Genomic DNA, 23,616 nt, shown 5'->3' with positions numbered 1-23,616 from the left:
AACTGAAATGTCAGTTTAATCATTTACATGCCCATAAGTAACATTTGATAGTGCAGCACATTGAAATCATTGTGCTGCACTAAGCTAACTAAGGTTGGATTGAGAACTGGACCCAAGATATTCAAAAACACTTCAAATTGTTACCCGGTTTATTGCTTGAAAGACATATTTACAGAATGGAAACTTTAAAAGCACTTTTTCAAGCTGTCTTGCAAACAAATTGTCAGAACTAAGCTTGAGGCATAGCCTTCACAATGATTGATTTAAAAGACATTTAATTACAATTTGTCTAAAATTGCTACACAATTCATTCCTTCCATTTACGATTCTCATAATCCCAACCAGTGAAGTCCTTATCCTTGTAAGTTCCACGGTCAAGCTTCCTCTGCTCAGATGCTACTCTTGTCTCATGAGCATCAAAGAATTCGCGGTAAGGATGCTCAGGCACTGGAAAAAATATAAGGATCGGATTATGAATTAATTGATCACAAAATTTAATTTGAGGGGATGAAGGTATCCACGTAGATGCTAATATTAGATTAAAAACTCACTGATAGAAGCAGTTGTCAGATACATTCCCCAAGCAACAGCAACACCAATAAGAGTGTACCCAAGAACAGCCTTCCACTCTGGATCGGGGGCATCCATCTCAACGAAAGTCTGGCAAAAGCTGTGTCGGTAAAGGGTTTTCTTCTCTTCAAGAGTCAAGTTCTTCCAGTCTCCCTTTTCCTTCTCACGGAGTGCCTGCAAAAAAGACAATACATTGTCAGAGTAATGCTGCAATAAATTAAATTGATGGAACTGGAAAATGATGGAAAGGCGGCAAACCTTGCTGGCAGCATCATCCGGGCGGAAACGGATAGCTGGGAATGGCAAATCATGGCCATCGTAATAAGTGTATTTGCCACTCTTTCCATGTCCAACAATCTCCCTGTTGCCACACAGCTCTCTCTGGTCGTGATAGAAGATGTCATGGGATGACATCTGACGAGCCATCGTTTGTGCCAATTGTGGCAACTTGGTCCTTAATTTAAGTGCCATTTTGTCTGTAAAAGATAATTAAAAACAGTATTATTAGAAAATTTACAGAACCTTTCGTAATTTGCGAATGTTTCAGAATGATCACATGACATAAGTTGGTAGCAGAGGGAAGGGAAGTGGCACCTTCCAGAGAAATGAGGTTAGGTCGTTCTAGTACAAATCACCCAAAAACCATACATGTAAAATAGCAATTTTACGTAAAGATATAGTCATACGTGTCATTTTCTACTCTCAACAGATGTGAATTATTTATAAAGATTGGCGCTTTCGCTCTTACGTGTGAAGAAGTTACGAGATATTTTATGGGTGGTGGATAAACCATATCAAGTGTCAGTAAAGTGCAACATGAATCATGTAAGTGTCATTTAGCTGAAAGACACTGACAATTCATGGTACTATACTAAAGAACTTGTTGTGAACGAACACATAATCAACTAAAAATATGAATTTTGTGCCCTTGCTACCTTGATTCTAAAACTGTGATGTCGACCTCAAAGTGGACGATAGACCCTCTTTGGAAAGATTAACAGGTGTAAAGGAAACATGAGAAAGTAAAACTGGTATGACATGAGTTGATACATGAAATCTGCTAAACACATTACTGCCAATTAAACTCACGTAAGTATTTTTCAGGACCTTAGATGAGTACGAACACTACGACGAAGCGAGGCACTTTGATGAGAAGGTCGAACGCCCTCTGTGAAAATAAAACGTTCTTGTCCTCAGCTGTTCACCGCCTGCCTATAATTCACCTGACGTGAGAAGAGAAATGTAGGTGTCAGAAAATGACATAAACATAACATAACCGCTCAAAAGTGTGTGACCATGGAATTGAATGAATCAAATATTTCAAATTCAAGTAATGATACAACAAATACATCGATTACGCCAGTCAATAAGAAACCATATGGTTCTGTTAAGAAAAGACACGGCGCTTCGCGTTTATTTCAGGAGAAAAAGGAAGAAATAGCAGAGCAGCGTGTTGAGCGAAAACATTGGGTTAGTTTCCTATTTATTTCATTTTGACGATTGTGTTTTACAGTTTCTCGTTGAATCCTCTCTAGCCCTGTGTTTTATTGTGTTCAGAATAAAGCTATGGCTCTGTTAAATGCCCCTCTCGAGACAGAAGATATATATTGCTTTAAGAATGACAGATCTGCGAGACGTATGTCTTCACAATTTTCTCTTAATATTGCTTTATGACGTATACATCAAATTAATCCTTGGCCTTGATTGTAGGTATCTTTGCATCTAGCCCAAGCCTTGTCCAGGAAATCAGACGAGCACTGTTAAGACATGATTGGATATCTGTTAGCCGCTTATATCAGTGCTACCTAGACGTCGGTGACAATAACAGTGCAATCACTAATAAGGTACTAAAGAAATTCACGGCCTTTAAAAGTATACTCGCAGTATCTGTTGATTAATTAGCTATCCTCTTTTTTCAGCTGATGATAGCACAATTACTTTCAAATCCTGCATCAAACTCCCAGCTGTTCAAAGATTTCTGCTGGTAAGCTTGTGTACTTAAATTTTGTTCTAAGTTTCTGCCTCAAACATACTAATTTACTCAAATGATTTAAAAATGCTTATGTTCTTGCTGACTTGATGTATTTTTTCCTCTTACAGTATGGCTTTGGGCATGAAAGGAAAAGAGATAGATATTTTTCTCCAAACAATATGTAAACTTCCAAAAGAAATACCTCGAGGCTACATAAAAATTCGGAAGCATAAATTAATTGTGAAAAACAAGGGTGGTGACATAGCCCCTGCCACTTCATATTTGAATGCAACACTTCAAGAGAAGACTGATGAAGGTGATGCGGATGATTAATATTTTCACTATCATTCTAATTTTATTGCTTACTATGAATTCTGAAGGTTAAGTTTTTTATTTATTTACACAAGACAATATTTTTAAGACCGGGAATCATGAATTTTATTATTTAAGGGTCTTAATTATAATATCTTTGGGTCTTTGAAGTCTGAAATAAATGTTCAAGTCTGTACAAAATGCCTGCCAAAGTCAGTACCCTGACCATGGTTCTTGCCCAAACAGACTCTGCTTTTGTTGGAGGTGCCGGTGCCTGCCGATGTCGCGAGATAGTCCCCACCGCGAGGCCAGCCCCAGATTGAAACCTTGATCTTGACACGATGTGACAGCCGGCCTGCGTTGTCGCGACCCTCTATTTATCGCTGTTTATAGATTATTACTGTCAGAGCCACGACGTTGTCGTGGACAGGGAGGGAAGACCCCAGCACTAGATGGCCACCCGCAAACTACCTCCCTCCTACAGTGTGAGTGTAGGTGTGAGGCGACTTACATGGCACATGCGCAATGCCACACTTTTCGACTGCGCGTTTCAATTTGTTTTAGGTGTGTTACGTGTACGTTTTGCACAGCGGCACCTCGCGAGCCGGCCCACTACAAGCCCCGGTGGGTCCCTCGCGTGCGCGAGCTCCCTACCGCCGCCAAATCTTTATTGGTTTGCGCTGCGCGGCCGATTCATTTCACTCTCAAACGTCAATATCCTACATCGCCTCGCTCCGGGCCTTATCTTCCCTATATTACTGATGATCGGACCCGCCCCGCCCGCAGCAGGCGGCGCTCTTATCACTGTTTTTCCAACAGTTTTTATTCCGGCGGCCCGGCCGTCTTTTTCTTCTTGTCGCAGGGGTGTTTGGTGAAGCGGGTGATGCCCCTGTCCGGCCCAGAGGGAATGAGTGAGTGAGTGAGAGAGAGAGAGGGGGGGGGGGTGAGGCTGGAGCTCTCCTGGACCAGGGCCACCACCGGCATCATCGGCAGCACTACTCTCGTGAGCAGGAGAGGACAAATAAATGCTCCTACAAGGGCATGTCAAAACGGGTCCTGCCTTCCTGCGGGACGGAGAGCAGAAGGGATGGGCGAGGTCTCTTTCCTCGTCTAAAAAGCCTCGTCAACCTATTATGAACTATACTAGGTAAACGAAGCGTCGTTATCTAGTCGTGTGTGTGTGTGTGTGTGTGTTCATTACTCCGGCCCTTTATGCATGCATGGGTGCACTGTTGCCTATAATATACCCAGAAAAATGGAAAGCTGTGCTGTACTAATCATGGCACGGTTACTTAAACTCACTATAGTGTTCTCTGAAGTAACCATACGGTGGTTGGATATCCGGCGCCATTATTCAGTGCCACATGACTTCCCTTCCCGTTCGGCAACACCCGGCCTCACGTTTTGCACGTAGCCGTGTGTAAACGGCGCACTGCAACAGTGTCCTGTGTCAAGTCGCCTTATCTGCCGTACCTTGCCTCAGCGAGGCTTGTTGGGAGCGAGCAAACTGGGTCTCTCCCTGGGCCCTCCTGTGGTCCGTGCTGCGGCATGAGGAGAGCCACGAGTGGGGGGAGATGTGCTCCCCTCGCCCCGCCACCGACTCCCGACAGCCTCACGAATGTAGTGGGGGCGACTTAAGACATGTGTGTTAGTTGTGTCCAGAGCTTCGAGGCCCACGCTCGCGCCGGGGAAGTGACCCAGCCGTGCTCTTGTCCCCCGCAGCGGCTCTCCGCCTTCGCCGTGTTGGGCTGCTCCGTAGGGAAATAAGGAACCCCGAGGTAGAGGACGCTAAGAAGAGGTGTGTTTGTGTATTTCATTTGGTTCTTTAAATGTTGCTTTTATTCGAAACGAGGCGCGTTGCACCCCGTGGCATGTTCCCGACGGATAACGAAACAAAATAGTAGCGGGGGGTTTGGTGTTGGTGAACGCCGTAAAGTAGGCAACAGGGGAACATGCGTGCGATGCGGCTGGGGGGTTGCCTATCCTGCAGGGGCTTTTTCGCGTGAGCGCTTGCCGCCCGCGTTGCCGCCGCTGCACCAGCTCCTCTGCGGTGCCGACACTGCACCGTTTGTTTACCACCCGAAGCAGCCTTTTCGTGACTTTTCCTGACCTTCTCTCCGATTTGAATTTCTCGCTCACTAATACAGGGTAGGTGATCTGCGCCGTGGTTTATTTCTGCTTGTGCTGTACCGGATTCATGCGGGCGGGCGGGCTTGCCTATCGTCGCTCGCCATGGCGCCTTTCGGCCCCGTGCGAGTATGCAATCCGTCCGCAATACGGTACAATATAAGCAGAAAAAAACACGGCGCGGATCACCCACCCTGTAGAAGCCTACGTTGAATTTCACCGTAAACTACAGTGAACCCTGCAGCATTGGAAGTTGCAGTGCACTGTTAAAAGCTTACGGTGAATTTCACCGTGAGCTACAGTGAACCATGCAGCAGCATAGCTTAGGTCAATTTTCACTGTAAGATACGGCAAATATCACTGTAATTCACTGTAGCTTACCGTGAAATTCGCCATAAGCTTTAAACAGTGTGACATGCACCGTAGCATAGTGAAGGGTGAAGGTTCCTCGTAACTTTACAGTACTACAGGGTTCGCTCGCCATTAGCATGTGGCGAAAGTATCGCTACACGCTTTTAACCGTGCTTCGTGCTTTTTATTTAGTTTCTCTGAACCGGACTTAATCTTCACTTATACGTCGCGTAACATATCAAGACTTATGACCTGATACTGGTTCTGAGAACCGGGAGCGCCGGCCAGATCTGGCTCGATTGACGTCACGCGCGAGACGCGGCTCGACGCGGCGACACGCGACTATCTGGGGGACGATTACTTTATTTGCTGCGCTCGAGCGAGCAGCCCCAGACATGGTCCCCTCTGTATCAAACGTGTTTCCCGGCTGCGCAGTGCGCACTTAGCTCAGCACCTGAAGGTGAAGGCACCTTGCTCCCGCCCGGCCGCCGCCCCCGCACCGCCGCGTCCGGTGGTCTTTCCCTCCCTCGGCGGCACCAGTGCGCGAGGCGCCATCATCGGCACCCATCATCATCATCGTCATCCCAGTCCCTTCCTGGGTCTAATCGGGTCCGTATCTCCTCCCCCTCCCGCTCCTCACCGCGCTCGCCCCGCCCGATCTGGTACACGGAGTGCATAGGTCAGGCTGCTTTTCTTGGTCGGAAATAATGTGTCGCCGCGGTCGTTGCCGGGAACTCCTCCCAAATTCTCTAAATGTGACGCGATGGGAATTCAATTGAGCTTAAGCTCATAAACGAGCAGGCTGCTTCTGCTTTGTATATTGTGGAAACTTGACGGCACCGAACGAGGGTTACCTCTGTTAACAAGGTTGCTCTCAGCCCGTTGATACCCAATCTTAGAAAATTTTCGTTTTGCAAACGATTTTTGGCGCCAGAAAATGTGGATATGTGTATTTCGCCGCAGTCACTTGCTTGACTGACTGTGGGCCGGGCCTGCCGAACCACCCCCACTCCCCACTCCCGGCCCGACCAACACACCCCCAGTCAGAGTCATTGCCCTCCAGGAATACGTCACGCGCGCTCTATCTCGTGCTGCTCGCCGTGCTCTGTCATTGCGCCCCGACCCGGCAGACGTCTCGAAATAAACCGTGAACCGCAGCGCTGAGGCGGCTCTGAGCTGAGACATGTCTTCGAGAGACTGTCTTTGATCTTGCCGCTGCCGGTTTGGCGCGCCACGCGCAATACATGTTAACCAACCCTCGAAACGTAGATGCTTACCGCGTAGTTTGAGGTCGTACAGTTATCAGTTCTTTCGATGTCGCACTGTTATTTTTGATCAGAAACATTTGTCTAAATTCTAGCATTTCGGCTTTCTAGCACGTTTTTCTCAGCACAGTATCGCTAAATGATTTAATACGCTGAGAATGTTAGGTTGGAAAAACTGTCAACTTGTCTGCTCGTTTCGTCTGCTGCGTACTTCTCTCCCCTCCAGCTGTTTTTGTTTTTGAGCCGGTTAAAAACACAATTTAGGTTTTGTTTTCTGTCGTTATATTCTTAGAAAATGTATTGAGGCATAGTTTACCCATGGATTTTTTGTTAATACCTATGTTTCTATCTGGTTGCATTGCTAAGTCAAGGTTAAGCTAATGCCAGCTCCATAATACTTCCCTTCTGATTACAATAGTTCTTATCTTTATCACCTGGTGTCTTTTATTACAGGTGTCCAAGAGTATCTGACAGGTGGTCCCACACTCTTTTGATCTGCTGAAATGAGTCGCAATGGGGGTTTTCAGTTTGCTATTGACCGTGGAGGTACCTTCACCGATATTTATGCAAGATGTCCTGGGGGAAAAATAAGAGTCATGAAGTTATTATCTGTGGACCCATCAAATTATCAGGATGCCCCGAGGGAAGGCATTCGTCGAATTCTAGAAGAGGTAAGTGATTTCTAAACCTTGTTCCTATATTAATTTTGCTAGAAGTCATTTATTTGTTGACAGCTGCTTATAGTGCTATTTTCTTAGGAACTTGGCAAAAAGATGCCTCCTAATGAACCTGTTGATGGAAGTCACATTGACTGGATCCGCATGGGAACTACCGTTGCTACAAATGCTCTCCTAGAACGCAAGGGAGAACGCATGGCCCTCGTAATAACAAAAGGTTTCAAAGACGTCTTGTATATTGGCAGTCAAGCTCGCCCCAAAATATTTGATCTTGTGAGTAAATTTTTGTCATTGATTGATACCAACACATCTGTTGCTTTTACTTATAGAAATTCTTTTCATCCTCCTTGTAGTCTATTACTGTCCCAGAAGTTCTTTATTCAGAAGTAGTGGAGGTTGACGCAAGAGTTGTACCAGCTCAAGAAGATCGTTGTCAACTTGGAGAAGAATCTCGCAGCTGGGCACGAATAGCTGGTACAACTGGAGACAAATTGTTGGTGTCTAAAGAACCAGATCTTAAAACGCTCAAACCAAAATTACTGGCTCTACTCAAAAAAGGAATATCCAGTTTAGCTGTTGTACTTATGCATTCCTATATGTAAGAAATATATTCTTCCTCAGCCTCTCGGTTCTGATCTAATTCTTACTTTGGTATTAACAATGTGTTGTTTCTACAGGCATAAAGACCATGAACTTGCTATTGGGAAGCTAGCCAGTGAATTAGGTTTTAGTCATGTGTCTCTTTCACATCAAGTTATGCCTATGGTGCGAATTGTGTCACGTGGTTACACTGCTTGTGCTGATGCTTACCTAACTCCTCATATCAAGAAATATGTCCAGGTATGTTGGGCCCAGGTCCACCTGTATCACCTGTAATCTGTAGATCAATTTCATTGAACAGTCTTTCTTCTTTTCAAATGAAAAAAAATATTTTAGGGTTTTGTGGCTGGTTTTAAAGACAACTTGAAGGGTGTCAATGTACTCTTCATGCAAAGTGATGGAGGTCTTACTCCTATGGATATGTAAGCAAAAATAACTCATTAAATAGCTTTAAAACAAATTAAATTAATTGTAATAGTTTTTAAAATTGTTCTTATTTCTTTTATTATTAGGTTTATTGGGTCTAGAGCAATTTTGTCAGGGCCAGCTGGTGGAGTGGTTGGATATGGTATTACATCTTACCATCTTGATGATGACTCTGATGAAAAACAACCTGTGATTGGTTTTGATATGGGTGGTACATCGACTGATGTTAGCAGATATGCAGGACAGTATGAGCATGTTTTTGAGGCAACTACTGCTGGTATTACTATTCAAGCACCTCAAGTAAGAAGTGCTTTAAATACTTTTGAAAAATATTTCTAACCCTGTACTGCTTACCCTTCCCAATCTTAATCTTGAAATGTTTATTCAGCTAGATGTAAACACAGTGGCTGCTGGCGGAGGTTCTATGCTCTTTTTCCGTTCTGGCCTTTTTGTGGTTGGACCAGAATCAGCAGGGGCTCACCCAGGCCCTGTTTGCTACCGCAAAGGAGGACCTCTTACTGTTACTGATGCCAACCTTTGTCTGGGAAGGCTGTTGCCAGAATACTTCCCAAAGATTTTTGGTCCCACAGAAGATCAACCTCTTGACAGAGAGGCAACTGTGTCAGCTTTTGAAGCCATCAGTGCTGAGGTAGTTTGACTGTTTTAAAATTAATAAAGAGTTTAAATGAATGTATCCTTATTACTGGCTTGTATGGTTTCAGGTAAATGAATTCTTGGCAAAGAGTACAGAAGGTTCCAGCAAAAAGCAAATGTCCATGATGGACGTTGCTATGGGCTTTATTAATGTTGCCAATGAAGCCATGTGTCGCCCAATTCGTGCTGTAACACAGGTACTTAAAATATACTTTAGTTTTATCTTTTGAAGAATATCAGCTTGTACTAATAATTAACTGTGTTTTCTGTTTTATTGTCTCTTGAAGGCTAAAGGATATGACACAAGTAGGCATATTTTAGCTTGCTTTGGTGGTGCTGGTGGCCAACATGCTTGTGCCATTGCTCGATCTTTAGGAATGACTAAAGTTCGAGTTCACAAGTATGCTGGAATTCTGTCTGCTTATGGTATGGCATTGGCTGATGTTGTCCATGAAGCACAAGAACCCAGTTCTATGAAGTATTGTCCTGGTGTGTATTTAACTTATACGCCACCATCTATGTTATAATGATCTAATCTAATCAAGTAATTGAATTTTTTTTTTTCAGAAAACTTTTCTACAATTGACGCCAGGCTTTTTGCCTTAAGTAAAAGCTGTGAGGAAGAGCTGAAAAAGCAGGGATTTACAAGTGATAACATTGAAACAGAACCTTACCTCCACCTACGTTATAAAGGAACTGATTGTGCCCTTATGTGTGGACCCTCAGCTGTTTCCTCAGATAAAAGCTCACTATGCACTAATGGGGATTTCCTCAAAACATTCATTGACAGGTATCAAATGGAATTTGGTTTTGTGCTTACTGAGAGAGATGTTGTTGTAGACGATATTAGGGTAAGAGGGGTAGGAAAATCGTTTCCAGCGAAAGAAACCCCAATAGAATCATCCAAAACTACTCCTAAACCTGAGAAGGTGTGCATTAAATTTCTTGTTTCTCTGAAAAATCTTTGAAACTGTAATCGACTATTCTATTCAAATTGCTATGTTTGTTTTTTCTCCTCCAGGAAGTTCAAGTCTTTTTCCATGGTGGGTTTGTTTTAACGAAAGTGTACCATTTGGATAAGCTGAAAGCCGGACAGGAAATTAAGGGGCCTGCAATCATAATGGACCAATTGAGTACCATTCTTGTTGAACCAGATTGTATTGCTAAGATAACAGTGTCTGGTAATATAGAAATTACCATTGGTTCAGGCAAGGTGAATAAAATTGGTCCAGAACTGGACTCTATACAATTGAGTATTTTTTCTCACCGCTTCATGAGTATTGCAGAGCAAATGGGGAGGTATGTTGGGCTGGATGACCTTACTTTAGGAAGCTAATCACTTATAGATTTTTTATGTATTTATCTATCTATTTATCTTTTCCAGGGTGCTTCAGAGAACAGCTATTTCTACTAATATTAAAGAGCGCTTAGATTTTTCATGTGCTCTCTTTGGACCAGATGGAGGTTTAGTTTCTAATGCCCCTCATATCCCTGTTCACCTGGGTGCAATGCAGGAAACAATCCAGTACCAGGTGAAATATTTTATATGTTGATTTTTTGAACACATTTCTCATTATAATTGTGGTTAATACCAACCCTAATATTTTCCTTGACAGCTAAGACGCAGAGGTGATGATATCCATGATGGAGATGTGATTCTATCTAATCATCCATCTGCCGGAGGTTCTCATCTGCCTGACTTTACTGTCATCACTCCTGTGTTCCGGAAGTATGTTACAGTCAATTATTAGAAATTACAATGATCATCAATACCTGGCATTCTGTGCTAGAAGACTTACCTTGTATCAATTTGTTTTAGGGGTGTTCCTCGACCAATATTCTTTGTTGCATCACGTGGTCACCATGCTGATATTGGAGGTATTACTCCTGGCTCAATGCCACCACATTCTAAGTCACTTGTTGAGGAAGGGGCCACCTTCAAGAGTTTTCTTTTAGTTCGATATGGTGAATTTAGAGAGCAGCGTCTCATAGAGAGGCTAATGGCCCCAGGAACAGTACCTGGCAGTTCTGGAACAAGGAACCTCCAAGATAATCTATCTGATCTTAGAGCTCAGATTGCTGCAAATCAGAGGGTTTGTATCTGTTTCAAACTTTTGATTCATAAAAGGAAAAATCAAATATATATTTATTTATCTCTAAATTGTTCTATTTTGTAGGGTTCTATTTTAGTTAACGAACTGATTGATCAATATGGACTAAATGTAGTACAAGCATACATGGCACATATTCAAAGCAATGCAGAGCTTGCTGTGAGAAATATGCTTCGAGAGATTGGTAAACGTTCTTTGGAAATGACAGGAAAGACTCAGCTTTCTGCAGTGGACTATATGGATGATGGCTCGCCTATAAAATTAACAGTGGATATTGACGTAGATCAAGGCTCAGCATTTTGTGACTTTAGGTGAGTTTTTTCACAGTATTAACTTCTTTTAATCATATGTCTATCACTTAACTCATTCATTTTTGAACTGTAGTGGTTCTGGATTTGAGGTATGGGGGAATTGTAATGCTCCTCGAGCAATAACCCTCTCTGCCCTCATATATTGTCTACGTTGCATGGTTGGTCATGACGTACCTTTAAACCAGGTAAATTTACAGATAACTTTTGGTTTTGAATATTCACAAACTTTCAGAAAATGTAGTATTTTATTCTTTATTGCAGGGATGTCTTGCTCCCATCAAGCTCCACATTCCCAAAGGATCAATACTTGATCCATCTGAAACAGCTGCTGTGGTTGGTGGTAATGTTCTTACCTCACAACGCATAGTTGATGTTGTTTTAAGGGCATTTGATGTCTGTGCTGCATCACAAGGATGTATGAATAATGTTACCTTTGGTGAGGAGGGTTATGGTTATTATGAGACAATTGGAGGAGGAGCTGGCGCAGTAAGTTCATTTCTACCAATATCCCTCTTTATGGGGATTGTAACTTTAAATGTTATCAAACTTTTGTATTTTATTCTAAATATATTCTTTAGGGCCCTGGATGGAATGGTAGGAGTGGTGTTCATACCCATATGACCAACACTCGCATCACAGACCCTGAAATTCTTGAACAGCGATATCCAGTTATCCTGCGTAAATTTGAACTGCGTCCAAATTCTGGAGGATCTGGGAAGTTCAAAGGGGGTGATGGAATTTTGCGTGAACTTCTTTTCAGAAGAAATATGACTCTTTCAATTCTCACAGATAGACGAGTTTTTGCACCGTATGGTTTACATGGTTAGTTTAAATCTTTTATTTTCACTAGTTTTATGAAAAAAAAATATTGGTATTATGAATGAATATTGGTATTATAAAAATATTTTGAATATCTTATTTTCAGGTGGTGAAGATGGCAAGAAGGGGTTAAATTTAATGTTGAAAGCTGATGGTCGCGTAATTTATTTGGGATCAAAAACTGCTATAAATGTCGAACCAGGTGTAAGTAGACGAGTCAATCAGTGGAACTTCTAATAGTACTAGCATCAGTTTTAAATTTGCCTTTCAATTTTTCAGGATGTCTTCCAGTTGAATGCCCCTGGTGGAGGAGGATATGGGCCACCAGATGAGGTAGGAATTCCTCTGATTCAGCAATCTAGCAAGCATATTGAGCGTGGAAGTGTTTTTGAGTACCAACAAGCTCAGCTATCGGTTTAATTTTCACTATACACAAAATTGAATGCTGAGTAGAATTTGGAGAGATAAAAAAAAGTACCTGAGTTGAACCTGCAGATTTCCATTTCTGAGGTGTCGGTTTGTTTTTTAATTTTATGTGTGATAATGTAATAGTCTGCCTTAATATGATAGAGGTCCCTTATATTTTATTATTGAAAGTTTATACCATTTTGGTCATGTTTTCTTTTAATGAGTATTAATTCCCACGTTAAATTGCCATTCTTCATACATTATCATAAAAAATAATTCATACAGATTTCACCTTTATCAGCTGTAATAGCATTACTATAGTTCATATAATAAAGTTTGAAATAACTGGGTCTCTAATTTATCATTTAACCAATATTCATATTTATTACTTCACAGCCTGAGATTTTCATTTTTTCAATACCTTCCCTGGTAGCACAAATTGTTCTAAGAATGTTCAATGAACGTTCAGGGAACCTAAAAACGTTTTGAGAATGTTCTTAGAAGATTTAGTGCTACAAGGGTAGTGATTATTCTCTTATTTATTATATACATTACATACACAAATGATGTTCCACTTTTAGTTCCACTTAGCCCAATGGGTTACTAATAGACCGCAATTTGCCTGGGCCATCCCAGAAACCTCTGCAAAATTTATAGAAATATCATGCTTTGAAATGTTCTGGGTTCTTTTATAAGGAAATCATAAGATAATTTCAACAGCTTACCTGAGCATCAGAGTCCAGTATATAGCAGGCATGACATGTTTTTTAAGTTCATAGTTTATTCTTGATTCTTTTCTCTGATCGAATGGTAGAGTTTCTACTGGGTTCTTGTCATAGTCAAATTCAGCTAAAATGAGAGAGCCGTACCCAGTCACTAGTGGACATGATGTATACCCACTGTACTTAGCTTGAAGTGGCTTTCCCTCCAGAGCACTCAACAAATTTTTTGACAAAATTCCTAACTGGCCAGCTAGAGGGGAGAGGTGTTGGAATTACTATTGCATTGATAAAAAATAAAATATTGAAATGTTGAGTAAAAAAAATGAGAATATCCATACCCACTGCAGCTCCAGTCTTTGAAGTTGGAAGATTGGAACAGTCTCCAAGACTGAAAACATTGCTATATTTGACATGTTGTAGTGTCTCCTTATTCACGTTGACCCACCCTGCTGAATCAGTCAGATCCTTGCATTTAGCAAGCACTGAAGGAGGTCCTTGAGGAGGAGTCGCATGCAAGAATGAATACTGAAAAGTAGAGACAGATGGGCTTATTTCATTTTTTCACATAGCATGTAAGTGTGCGTAATTTGGCAAATTTATAATTTAGTAATGGTTTACTTCAACTTACCTCAATTGTTGTCTGTTTCTTTGAATCAACATTTTCAAAAATAGCAGTTTTTTGCTTAGGATTAACTTTGATTAAATCTTCCTTTATTGCGACATCAATTCCACGGCTTGCAGCTACTTTGTAGAGCACTTTTTCATAGTGTGGACTGGGGAAATATACCCCTGCACCAGTTCTGTAAATGATGTTGGCATCTTTTCTTTTTCCTGTCTGAAAATATAATCAAAATATTCAAATAAAATCTGACAAACATAACTAAATTTGTAGTTCTCTGAGTTCAATGATTATAGAACTGTTTTACCTTTCTCATATAATGCTCTGAAAGATATGCTGCTTTCTGAGGTGCTCCACCACACTTGATGGGTGTGCTTGGACACGTAAAAACTGCATTTCCCTTTGAAAATGCTTGAAGTTCTTGAAAAGTATTTGAGCAATACTTCGGTGAATAGTTTGACACAACACCACTTTTAGGAGTTTCCAAAGCCTCAAGTAGCCCTTCAACCTTGAAATAAGTAATATGATAATGCTAAGATGGAACCTTAGCAACAAATACTACATCTATCTATTTAAATATTGTAGTTTGGTTACCTTATTAAAATTTAGTTGCAGGCCTAATGCCAAAACCAGCATATCATATTTAATGCAAGAGCCATTTTTAGTTTTTACAAGATTTTCCTCAGGGGTAAATGACACTGCCTCATCTTTTACCCATGTTGCATCTTTTGGAAGAACAGATCCCATAGGGCGTACAGTCCTTTCGACTGAAGAGACACCACCCCCAACAAGAGTAAAGAGAGGTTGGTAATAATGAACCTAAATAAAAAAATAATAATAAAAAAATTACTATGAGAAATTTAATATTGATTTTACAATTTAGTGAATTATATTAGTTAGAAATCTTACATCAGATGGCTCGAGAATAACCACTTTCCCTCTTCCAAGCTTGGACGCAAATTTAGCTGCAATGGAGCAGCCAGCAGAACCTCCGCCAACAATTAATAATTTACAGCTAGGGGAAAAAAGTATTTAAAATATTTATGGTATGAACAATGCAATGTCTCTGGTGAACATGCATACACACCTGTGATTTTCTGTTGCTCCATGGCTTTTATGTCGACAATTAAATAGACTTTTCTGCAGAGCCACCAGCTGAGGCACAGCTCTACTTTGTGTTATACGAATCATAGTAGTATCTTCAAATCTGGGGGGAAATTTGAAAAAATTATAGAGTTAGGGTAATATGTTCTAAGTATATGAGTTTTACTTGTTTGCTGCGTCTTCACTTGATAAAATCCAAGCTAAGCTTAATCAAGGTCAGACTGTTTCTCGGCTTAGGCCTATGCTTTATCAGTTTTGATCAGGCCAGATTAAAGTCACTTGTGAGTTGTCATGGGCCAAGAAAGGGTGAACTGGCTCACAATTTTTTAAATTTTTATACCCCAAAAGTTAAGTTTAGATCTAAGCACACAAGTACAAAGTACACCTAGATGAGACAATCATTATGCCCTTTAACTCATGAACCATTCATGATAAGCAGTATTTTTTAAATGGAAAAACAGAATATCTACAAAATTAAGTAGCAAGAGAAAACTTACAAGTAGACTCAAAGGCATAAACATAACCTGGACGCGCTGGCAGAACACTAATTCGGACGGGAAATCCGCGATGACAGCTTGTTGCGACACACCCAGAGCCCAGATCTGGCCTGTAGTCTCTGCTCACCTGACTTCTCGCGTGTGCTATCCGGTCCGAAAACGCTCGAACTCTCCACTCCACTACATTCGGCTAAGCCCCCCGCCGCTGACTCCTCCTGTCACGACCATCGAGTGGCCCACACACACATGCACACACGCCGCGTCGTATCGGTGCGGCCCGAGCGCCTGGTGGGTAGGCCACAACCCCTGCCGCCGCGCGAGCTCGGCTGCCTGCACACCGGGAGGCGTGTGGCGTGCGCTACGAACGCTGCTCAGACCATGGAGGCACATCATGTCATTCCTCACTCCCGTGCATTTACTGTCCACTCGTTCATCGGAACAGCTCACAGTAAACACTATTGAGTCTAGAAATACCCTCCTCACCCGAAGGAACCCGAGAGCCAGCAGAGCAGACAGCTTCCATCTGAAACCTGTTCCATCGCGTTGCCAGCAGGGCAGAAGGGGGGGGGGGGCTTCACCAGGTCCTCCTCGCTGCTTACAGGTACAGGTCCTTCCCCCCGACCCCCTCCTGCCTTAGGACTCTACTCCTGCCGAGCCGGTCTTGGCGGACTCGGGCCGTGCCGTGAGCCGAGCCCTCCTATCGCGGCCGGCAGCGGCGTGGCGCCCCGGCCCCGGCCGTCCCGCCCGCCCCCTCCTGCTACGCCACTGCCGCCACGCCAGACCACCGCGCGCCGCGCCACGCCGCCCCGCGCCGCGCCCCAACCCAACCCGTCAGTCTGCGACCGGCTGCCGACGCGACCGGAGCCCAGCAAGGAGGTGGTGGCCGCCCTACCCCCCAAGCCCCCCCACAACGCGCGCGTGTGCGTGTGTGTTTTGACTCGGCCGCGTGAGGCTCTGTCGTCGTCGTCACCGAGGAGAGAAAGAGAGAGAGAGAAGGGCGAAGGTGAGTTGTTTGGATAGTGGGATAGTGTCTAGTTTGCCATCCGAGCGAGAGCGAGGCGCTGCCCGCCGGCCGAACCCGGCCCCGGCGCAGGCGGGCCTGTTTGCCTAACTGGCGCTGCACGCAGTGCGAGAGGGAGCAGCTGACTGTGGGGCGATTCTCGCGAATCTGAAGCGCGGCGGCGAGCGGCTTGGGCGCAGCGAATATGACCTATGTGCGGCGGAGTCGTCCCGCGCCCTTGTTCCCCCCTTTCCGACGCGGCGGACCCGGGCGCTGACGTACTTTCTGACTTTCTGATCGGGCCGGGCTCACGGTGCGGCCGGGGGCCGCTCCGCGAGCGAGTCACTACGGACGGGTATCCGATACGTCGGCGTACCCCGGCACGTGGGGCGCAGGAGCGGACCTCGGAGGGATGGGAAAGAAAAGAAAGGGGGGGGGGGGGCAGTGTCAAGGACTTCCCCCGGAAGGGGATGTCCAAAAGAATGAAGAATTACTGACCGACACAGGCAGGCATGTTACATTTTCTTTACTGCTCTGTACTCATTGGGCTCCGAGGGGCCTTGACAGTCTGCGGTCAGGTAAAGTCGAGAGGGAGAGGGGACTTTGCACCGCCAAATGTCTCGCACGGATAACGAAAAAAAGAATGCCGCGTGCCTCGGCACGGAAAGGTGATCAGCTGACGGTGCCGCCCAGCAAAGCCCATACTCAAGCCCAACCGTCCAAGTACAGAGCTTACTCGGAGCGGACTCTGTCCAGCTGCGATGGTGGCCAGGCTGGCGATTCCCATGTGCAGCGCTGACGTCAGTTTTGGGGCACGCTATATAACGCTGCATGCGTGCGTGTGCGCTTGACCGTCCGCGGGAGCGACTGCACCTCCAAGTACCCCCCCAAGTCAGCTGGCCTTGCCGCCTGGAGGGGGAGTCGGTTGCGGCGGCGCTGCTGCCCCGCCGCCGAGGCGCGAGGGAAGACCAGCCCAGCAGGCGTGAATTATATTAGTTAGAAATCTTACATCAGATGGCTCGAGAATAACCACTTTCCCTCTTCCAAGCTTGGACGCAAATTTAGCTGCAATGGAGCAGCCAGCAGAACCTCCGCCAACAATTAATAATTTACAGCTAGGGGAAAAAAGTATTTAAAATATTTATGGTATGAACAATGCAATGTCTCTGGTGAACATGCATACACACCTGTGATTTTCTGTTGCTCCATGGCTTTTATGTCGACAATTAAATAGACTTTTCTGCAGAGCCACCAGCTGAGGCACAGCTCTACTTTGTGTTATACGAATCATAGTAGTATCTTCAAATCTGGGGGGAAATTTGAAAAAATTATAGAGTTAGGGTAATATGTTCTAAGTATATGAGTTTTACTTGTTTGCTGCGTCTTCACTTGATAAAATCCAAGCTAAGCTTAATCAAGGTCAGACTGTTTCTCGGCTTAGGCCTATGCTTTATCAGTTTTGATCAGGCCAGATTAAAGTCACTTGTGAGTTGTCATGGGCCAAGAAAGGGTGAACTGGCTCACAATTTTTTAAATTTTTATACCCCAAAAGTTAAGTTTAGATCTAAGCACACAAGTACAAAGTACACCTAGATGAGACAATCATTATGCCCTTTAACTCATGAACCATTCATGATAAGCAGTATTTTTTAAATGGAAAAACAGAATATCTACAAAATTAAGTAGCAAGAGAAAACTTACAAGTAGACTCAAAGGCATAAACATAACCTGGACGCGCTGGCAGAACACTAATTCGGACGGGAAATCCGCGATGACAGCTTGTTGCGACACACCCAGAGCCCAGATCTGGCCTGTAGTCTCTGCTCACCTGACTTCTCGCGTGTGCTATCCGGTCCGAAAACGCTCGAACTCTCCACTCCACTACATTCGGCTAAGCCCCCCGCCGCTGACTCCTCCTGTCACGACCATCGAGTGGCCCACACACACATGCACACACGCCGCGTCGTATCGGTGCGGCCCGAGCGCCTGGTGGGTAGGCCACAACCCCTGCCGCCGCGCGAGCTCGGCTGCCTGCACACCGGGAGGCGTGTGGCGTGCGCTACGAACGCTGCTCAGTCCATGGAGGCACATCATGTCATTCCTCACTCCCGTGCATTTACTGTCCACTCGTTCATCGGAACAGCTCACAGTAAACACTATTGAGTCTAGAAATACCCTCCTCACCCGAAGGAACCCGAGAGCCAGCAGAGCAGACAGCTTCCATCTGAAACCTGTTCCATCGCGTTGCCAGCAGGGCAGAAGGGGGGGGGGGGCTTCACCAGGTCCTCCTCGCTGCTTACAGGTACAGGTCCTTCCCCCCGACCCCCTCCTGCCTTAGGACTCTACTCCTGCCGAGCCGGTCTTGGCGGACTCGGGCCGTGCCGTGAGCCGAGCCCTCCTATCGCGGCCGGCAGCGGCGTGGCGCCCCGGCCCCGGCCGTCCCGCCCGCCCCCTCCTGCTACGCCACTGCCGCCACGCCAGACCACCGCGCGCCGCGCCACGCCGCCCCGCGCCGCGCCCCAACCCAACCCGTCAGTCTGCGACCGGCTGCCGACGCGACCGGAGCCCAGCAAGGAGGTGGTGGCCGCCCTACCCCCCAAGCCCCCCCACAACGCGCGCGTGTGCGTGTGTGTTTTGACTCGGCCGCGTGAGGCTCTGTCGTCGTCGTCACCGAGGAGAGAAAGAGAGAGAGAGAAGGGCGAAGGTGAGTTGTTTGGATAGTGGGATAGTGTCTAGTTTGCCATCCGAGCGAGAGCGAGGCGCTGCCCGCCGGCCGAACCCGGCCCCGGCGCAGGCGGGCCTGTTTGCCTAACTGGCGCTGCACGCAGTGCGAGAGGGAGCAGCTGACTGTGGGGCGATTCTCGCGAATCTGAAGCGCGGCGGCGAGCGGCTTGGGCGCAGCGAATATGACCTATGTGCGGCGGAGTCGTCCCGCGCCCTTGTTCCCCCCTTTCCGACGCGGCGGACCCGGGCGCTGACGTACTTTCTGACTTTCTGATCGGGCCGGGCTCACGGTGCGGCCGGGGGCCGCTCCGCGAGCGAGTCACTACGGACGGGTATCCGATACGTCGGCGTACCCCGGCACGTGGGGCGCAGGAGCGGACCTCGGAGGGATGGGAAAGAAAAGAAAGGGGGGGGGGGTGCAGTGTCAAGGACTTCCCCCGGAAGGGGATGTCCAAAAGAATGAAGAATTACTGACCGACACAGGCAGGCATGTTACATTTTCTTTACTGCTCTGTACTCATTGGGCTCCGAGGGGCCTTGACAGTCTGCGGTCAGGTAAAGTCGAGAGGGAGAGGGGACTTTGCACCGCCAAATGTCTCGCACGGATAACGAAAAAAAGAATGCCGCGTGCCTCGGCACGGAAAGGTGATCAGCTGACGGTGCCGCCCAGCAAAGCCCATACTCAAGCCCAACCGTCCAAGTACAGAGCTTACTCGGAGCGGACTCTGTCCAGCTGCGATGGTGGCCAGGCTGGCGATTCCCATGTGCAGCGCTGACGTCAGTTTTGGGGCACGCTATATAACGCTGCATGCGTGCGTGTGCGCTTGACCGTCCGCGGGAGCGACTGCACCTCCAAGTACCCCCCCAAGTCAGCTGGCCTTGCCGCCTGGAGGGGGAGTCGGTTGCGGCGGCGCTGCTGCCCCGCCGCCGAGGCGCGAGGGAAGACCAGCCCAGCAGGCGCAAGTTGTGAAGCAAGAACTGCTCAGCTACTCAGCCTTGCCATCCCTCGGGACACGAAACACCAAACCCCAAAAAACGCGGACTCTGGGAAATGCTGCGCGCGGACGCGCGCAGCCCGGGCGGCAAAACTGCGTCCGAGGCGGGTGTGATGACTCGCGCCTTTTCCATCTGTCTGCGGTGGTATACCGAACCCATAATTTGTGGGTCAGGGTTATTATTTTCGTCTAGATCGTGGTCGGTCGGAGACAAAAAGAGTTCGCAGAAGACGTGCGTAATATGGAAAGAAAGTTATTGCTCGCGGGTCTGGAAACGGAAAAGGGATGGTGGCAAGGGGCCGAGGAACAACCGGGCAAGGGTAGGCGGAGAAAGGGAGAGGGAAGTGTAATTGAATGCACATGCATTATGCATTGATGGGGCGGGGCGTGCAGTATAGCCCAACTGCGAGCTGGACTTTAAAAGGCGAGCGGGATTGGGATTTCGGCAGACCAGTCTAGACTAGGCTAGGTTAGGCGCTATGTCGCGGACCGGATTACCATGAGACCTGCTGTGAGGAGGTGGCGCGAAGCAGGTCATAACGGAGGTCTTGCTTGCGGCGCGAGAATGTTGAAGTAAGATCCGGATGTAGCGCCACACACACTACGCTACTGGTGACCGATCACATGTCATATCCTTAAGCACGCGTTTTTCCGTCGCTCGCAATCACCCTTGTATTTGCCAGTCAACTCATGTCCTGCCAATCCTATCTCAGCCACCTGATTCTCTTTTTTTTGTGTGGGTGTGTTTTTCGTGTTTTCGCGCGCGAACTGATAGTGGGATTACAGGGAACTATGGAACACAACGGAAACCATCACGGTATCGCTGCTATGGCATCTGTATCGGCTTGAGAGAGTCCGTCGGTCGAATCTCTCTTCGCCCCGTCCGGTGAGATAGTTGTCGTATCGCCCCCTGAATGCGGTGTCACCCCCTCGAGCATAGAGCACAAGGTGTTGCCGCGGTGCCGTGCTCTCGATGGACCCCGACCCGCGGTCCTCGTGGACGATAAAGCGACCGGCTGCAACAACGGTGCGGAGTCACCTCGCGGTGCTCGACTCGAGAGCACCGCGCGTGTTTACCGGGACTTGACAGCAGGACACTCTAGCTCGAGGAGGGGGGCGGCTCGAAGTGCGGAGCGGAGGCGGACCCGAGCGGGCCCTTTACATATTCACCATTCGCCCGCGCTAGCCCGCATACTGCACACAACACACAACGACGGTGGTCTCCGCGAAGACGTCACGGTGAGCACAGCTCCTGCCTACTGCCGGCGGATAGGCGTTCGTCACAGCCTCGCGCCTCTCGACGGCGCCCCCGCTCCCCTATGGCGCTTCCCTTTGAACGTGTGACGAGCCGTTGTACTACTCGGCGCCGTAGCGTCACGCGTTCGTCACGCGTTTTCATAACGGCCCGAGCCGGCGAGAGCACGCCGGCAGCAGAGCGGTATGGTCCTCCCAACCGCGCTCAGTGAGTGGCTCCTCGTCTTTATCTCAATTAGTTAAAGGGGAGCGGAAATCAAAGGAGATATGTGTCGCCATGGGATGCGCGCCTGGCGCCGCCGCCGCATGCCAAACTTCGGGTGTTCATTTCGTGCCGTGACGATAACAAGCGGGGGTTGGGGGGGGGGGGCGGCAGGGGGCTGATTCACAATGCACCCTCGCGAGCCATAGCCATAAATATGGACGGCCGTTGCATTCGGTTGTCCTCGATCTGGCGCCTGCTGCTCGGCCCCGCCCCGCCCGGTGCGACCTAACCTTTACGCGGTCGCTGCAGTGGGAGGGGGTGGGGTGGGGCGGGGCGGCGCAGGGGTGGCCGGCCGTTGCTGGTGGCGGTAGGCACCGCTCGAGGGGTGCGGCCGAGGGGGAGCTCCGGGTGGACAGGGCTGGAGCAAGGTGGGGCGGGGCGTGGGGTAGGGTAGTTCAGGCCGGGTGCCCGTGCACCCGTGCACCATGGTGGGGCGCGGATGTGGACTTTAGGGGCTGCGCTGAGGGGGGAACGCCCTCGCGGCGACCCTCTTCACCGGCCCTCACGTCCGCGGCCGCGCGCCACACCGCAGAAAGACATTACTATTACTACGAGGACGCCGCCGCCGCGCCCCAGGGGGGACACTTGTGGCGTTATTGGGTGGCGATCGATCAATCGATGTGTCTCGATTAATTGTCTCTGCCTGTAAAGGACGGGCAGCGACAACGCGCCGAGGTGAACGGGTTTGTTTGCAGAGTATCGATCGGGTTGGGGCGGGGCCAGCAGGGCGTGTCGAGTATGGGAGGGCTCTGCGGGGGGTGCGTTGCGGGGCGGGGCGGGGCGGTGGAAGGGGGTTGGGGGTAGGGCGTCCCGTGACACTTCCGGGCTGGCCAGGTGATTGTGCGGCCGGCGCGGGGGAGGGGTAAGCTGGGGTCAGCGTTAGAGGAGTACTTGGTCTGGGGTGTCGCACCGAGGCTTTAGCTTCAGCCGGGGTGGTTGCGGTTGCGCCAGGAGGAGGGCGGAAGGGGGCGCCCCGCTCGACGGCGGCTTCAAACGGCGACTGACTCGCGCGTCGTGCGTTTCTTCACCCCTCCCCCCTCCCCTCTACCCCAAAGTTTCCCACGCGCCACGCGTTGGGTAACCACCTGAGCGGGAGGAGAATCGGCAACTGTGGGACGAGGAAAGCGGGGCGGCCTGGGCGGGAAAATGGAAATAGGTGAAAAGCCAAAAGGGGGGGGGGTGAGTCACGGGGAATATGATGGCGCCGGTGTGGGCCGGGAGGCAAGTGCTTTTCCCCGACAAGGTCGCCCCCAAGAGGGAAATAATCCAATAGGTTTCGACTTTTACTCGGGCCATGCTCGGCCACCCCGTATGAGCGCCCGCCCGCCCGTGCTACCCTCCCGGGGATGAGTCTGGCCGCCTTGCACCGTCGTCGTGGATAGAGGCGCTGGCTGCTGGGCTGGGGCGTCCGTGACGATTGAATGTACAGGGGCTGATGGAACGTCTATCGTACCCTATCGTCCCCTGGGCCGTATCGGGCCGGGCCGTGCGGCCCCGCGCCCGCGCCCGGGTGGTACTCTCGAGATAACCCATGGTGAGGCGTGGAGGGGCGGCCGATAGTCCACGGGGCCCGCGGCCTCGCCGGCCTCGTCCCGCTCAGCTGGGGAAGGGCGCCCGAGTAATGCATACCGCTCCAATTTCTTCTCGATCTTCGCAAACGCGCAAAGCCGGCCGAAACGGTCTAATAAGGAGCGGCGACACACACGTTTTTATTTTGCGTTCTGCTTACTCGTACGTATGCACCAAATACTGCTACTGTGCACCGTGTTGGCGGGGCACTACATTTACACGTCGTGTGGCATTCATTTACACAAAGGTCGCGCGGTCACACTC

General features: G+C 48.0%; 5 protein-coding genes across 21 annotated transcripts in view; 3 read left to right on the top strand and 2 right to left on the bottom strand.

Moving 5' to 3' along the window:
• Positions 1-131: 131 nt before the first annotated feature.
• On the bottom strand, positions 132-1,793 carry LOC113204162 (cytochrome c oxidase subunit 4 isoform 1, mitochondrial-like). Its single transcript, XM_026419207.2, has 4 exons — positions 1,660-1,793; positions 829-1,046; positions 552-744; positions 132-447 (listed from the first exon to the last, which is right to left on the bottom strand). Exons 2-4 carry the CDS (start codon positions 1,039-1,041, stop codon positions 308-310), a joined length of 546 nt encoding a protein of 181 aa, XP_026274992.1. The 5' UTR covers positions 1,042-1,046; positions 1,660-1,793; the 3' UTR covers positions 132-307.
• On the top strand, positions 1,776-3,055 carry LOC113204161 (uncharacterized). The gene is made up of 5 exons (XM_026419206.2): positions 1,776-2,040; positions 2,128-2,206; positions 2,281-2,414; positions 2,490-2,554; positions 2,671-3,055. The coding sequence occupies exons 1-5, from the start codon at positions 1,867-1,869 to the stop codon at positions 2,873-2,875; spliced, it is 657 nt and encodes a 218-aa protein (XP_026274991.1). The 5' UTR covers positions 1,776-1,866; the 3' UTR covers positions 2,876-3,055.
• A 925-nt stretch (positions 3,056-3,980) lies between these two features.
• On the top strand, positions 3,981-12,953 carry LOC113204155 (5-oxoprolinase). 7 transcript variants are annotated; one of them, XM_052268448.1, is made up of 21 exons: positions 3,981-4,001; positions 7,051-7,268; positions 7,356-7,547; positions 7,628-7,872; positions 7,952-8,114; positions 8,211-8,296; positions 8,387-8,600; positions 8,689-8,949; positions 9,023-9,151; positions 9,242-9,443; positions 9,522-9,883; positions 9,976-10,253; positions 10,339-10,486; positions 10,571-10,683; positions 10,774-11,047; positions 11,132-11,376; positions 11,450-11,561; positions 11,638-11,862; positions 11,955-12,198; positions 12,302-12,399; positions 12,475-12,953. In XM_052268448.1, exons 2-21 carry the CDS (start codon positions 7,101-7,103, stop codon positions 12,613-12,615), a joined length of 3,900 nt encoding a protein of 1,299 aa, XP_052124408.1. In that variant the 5' UTR covers positions 3,981-4,001; positions 7,051-7,100; the 3' UTR covers positions 12,616-12,953. The 7 variants fall into 7 exon arrangements, with proteins under 7 accessions (XP_052124408.1, XP_026274979.1, XP_026274977.1 ...); XM_026419194.2 differs by lacking the exon at positions 3,981-4,001 and adding an exon at positions 4,465-4,632; XM_026419192.2 differs by lacking the exon at positions 3,981-4,001 and adding an exon at positions 4,465-4,662.
• Positions 12,954-12,960: 7 nt separating this feature from the next.
• On the bottom strand, positions 12,961-18,611 carry LOC113204160 (sulfide:quinone oxidoreductase, mitochondrial). Of its 9 annotated transcripts, none has more exons than XM_026419205.2 (9): positions 18,247-18,611; positions 17,733-17,852; positions 17,555-17,660; positions 14,539-14,763; positions 14,252-14,452; positions 13,954-14,160; positions 13,664-13,850; positions 13,329-13,575; positions 12,961-13,245 (listed from the first exon to the last, which is right to left on the bottom strand). In XM_026419205.2, the coding sequence occupies exons 2-9, from the start codon at positions 17,834-17,836 to the stop codon at positions 13,191-13,193; spliced, it is 1,332 nt and encodes a 443-aa protein (XP_026274990.1). In that variant the 5' UTR covers positions 17,837-17,852; positions 18,247-18,611; the 3' UTR covers positions 12,961-13,190. The 9 variants fall into 9 exon arrangements, with proteins under 9 accessions (XP_026274990.1, XP_052124474.1, XP_026274989.1 ...); XM_052268514.1 differs by lacking the exon at positions 17,555-17,660 and adding an exon at positions 14,854-14,959 and having other exon boundaries at positions 18,247-18,607; XM_026419204.2 differs by having other exon boundaries at positions 18,374-18,606.
• Positions 16,371-23,616, top strand: part of LOC113204157 (long-chain fatty acid transport protein 4) — an 18,884-nt gene continuing 11,638 nt past the window's right edge. Inside the window, exon 1 of one of the 3 annotated variants that reach the window (XM_052268459.1) lies at positions 16,371-16,548. The gene's annotated coding sequence lies outside the window, so the exon portion shown is untranslated. Of the gene's footprint in view, positions 16,549-19,073; positions 19,250-21,337; positions 21,504-23,616 lie in introns of those variants that run through there. The other 2 variants (XM_026419197.2, XM_026419198.2) reach the window with 2 other exon arrangements.

This window comes from Frankliniella occidentalis, unplaced genomic scaffold (assembly GCF_000697945.3).
Source record: "Frankliniella occidentalis isolate FOCC.00 unplaced genomic scaffold, Focc_3.1 Scaffold4, whole genome shotgun sequence".
Lineage (NCBI taxonomy): Eukaryota > Metazoa > Arthropoda > Insecta > Thysanoptera > Thripidae > Frankliniella > Frankliniella occidentalis.
Note: the sequence above shows the minus strand (reverse complement) of the source record. Positions and strands in the feature narration are given on the sequence as shown.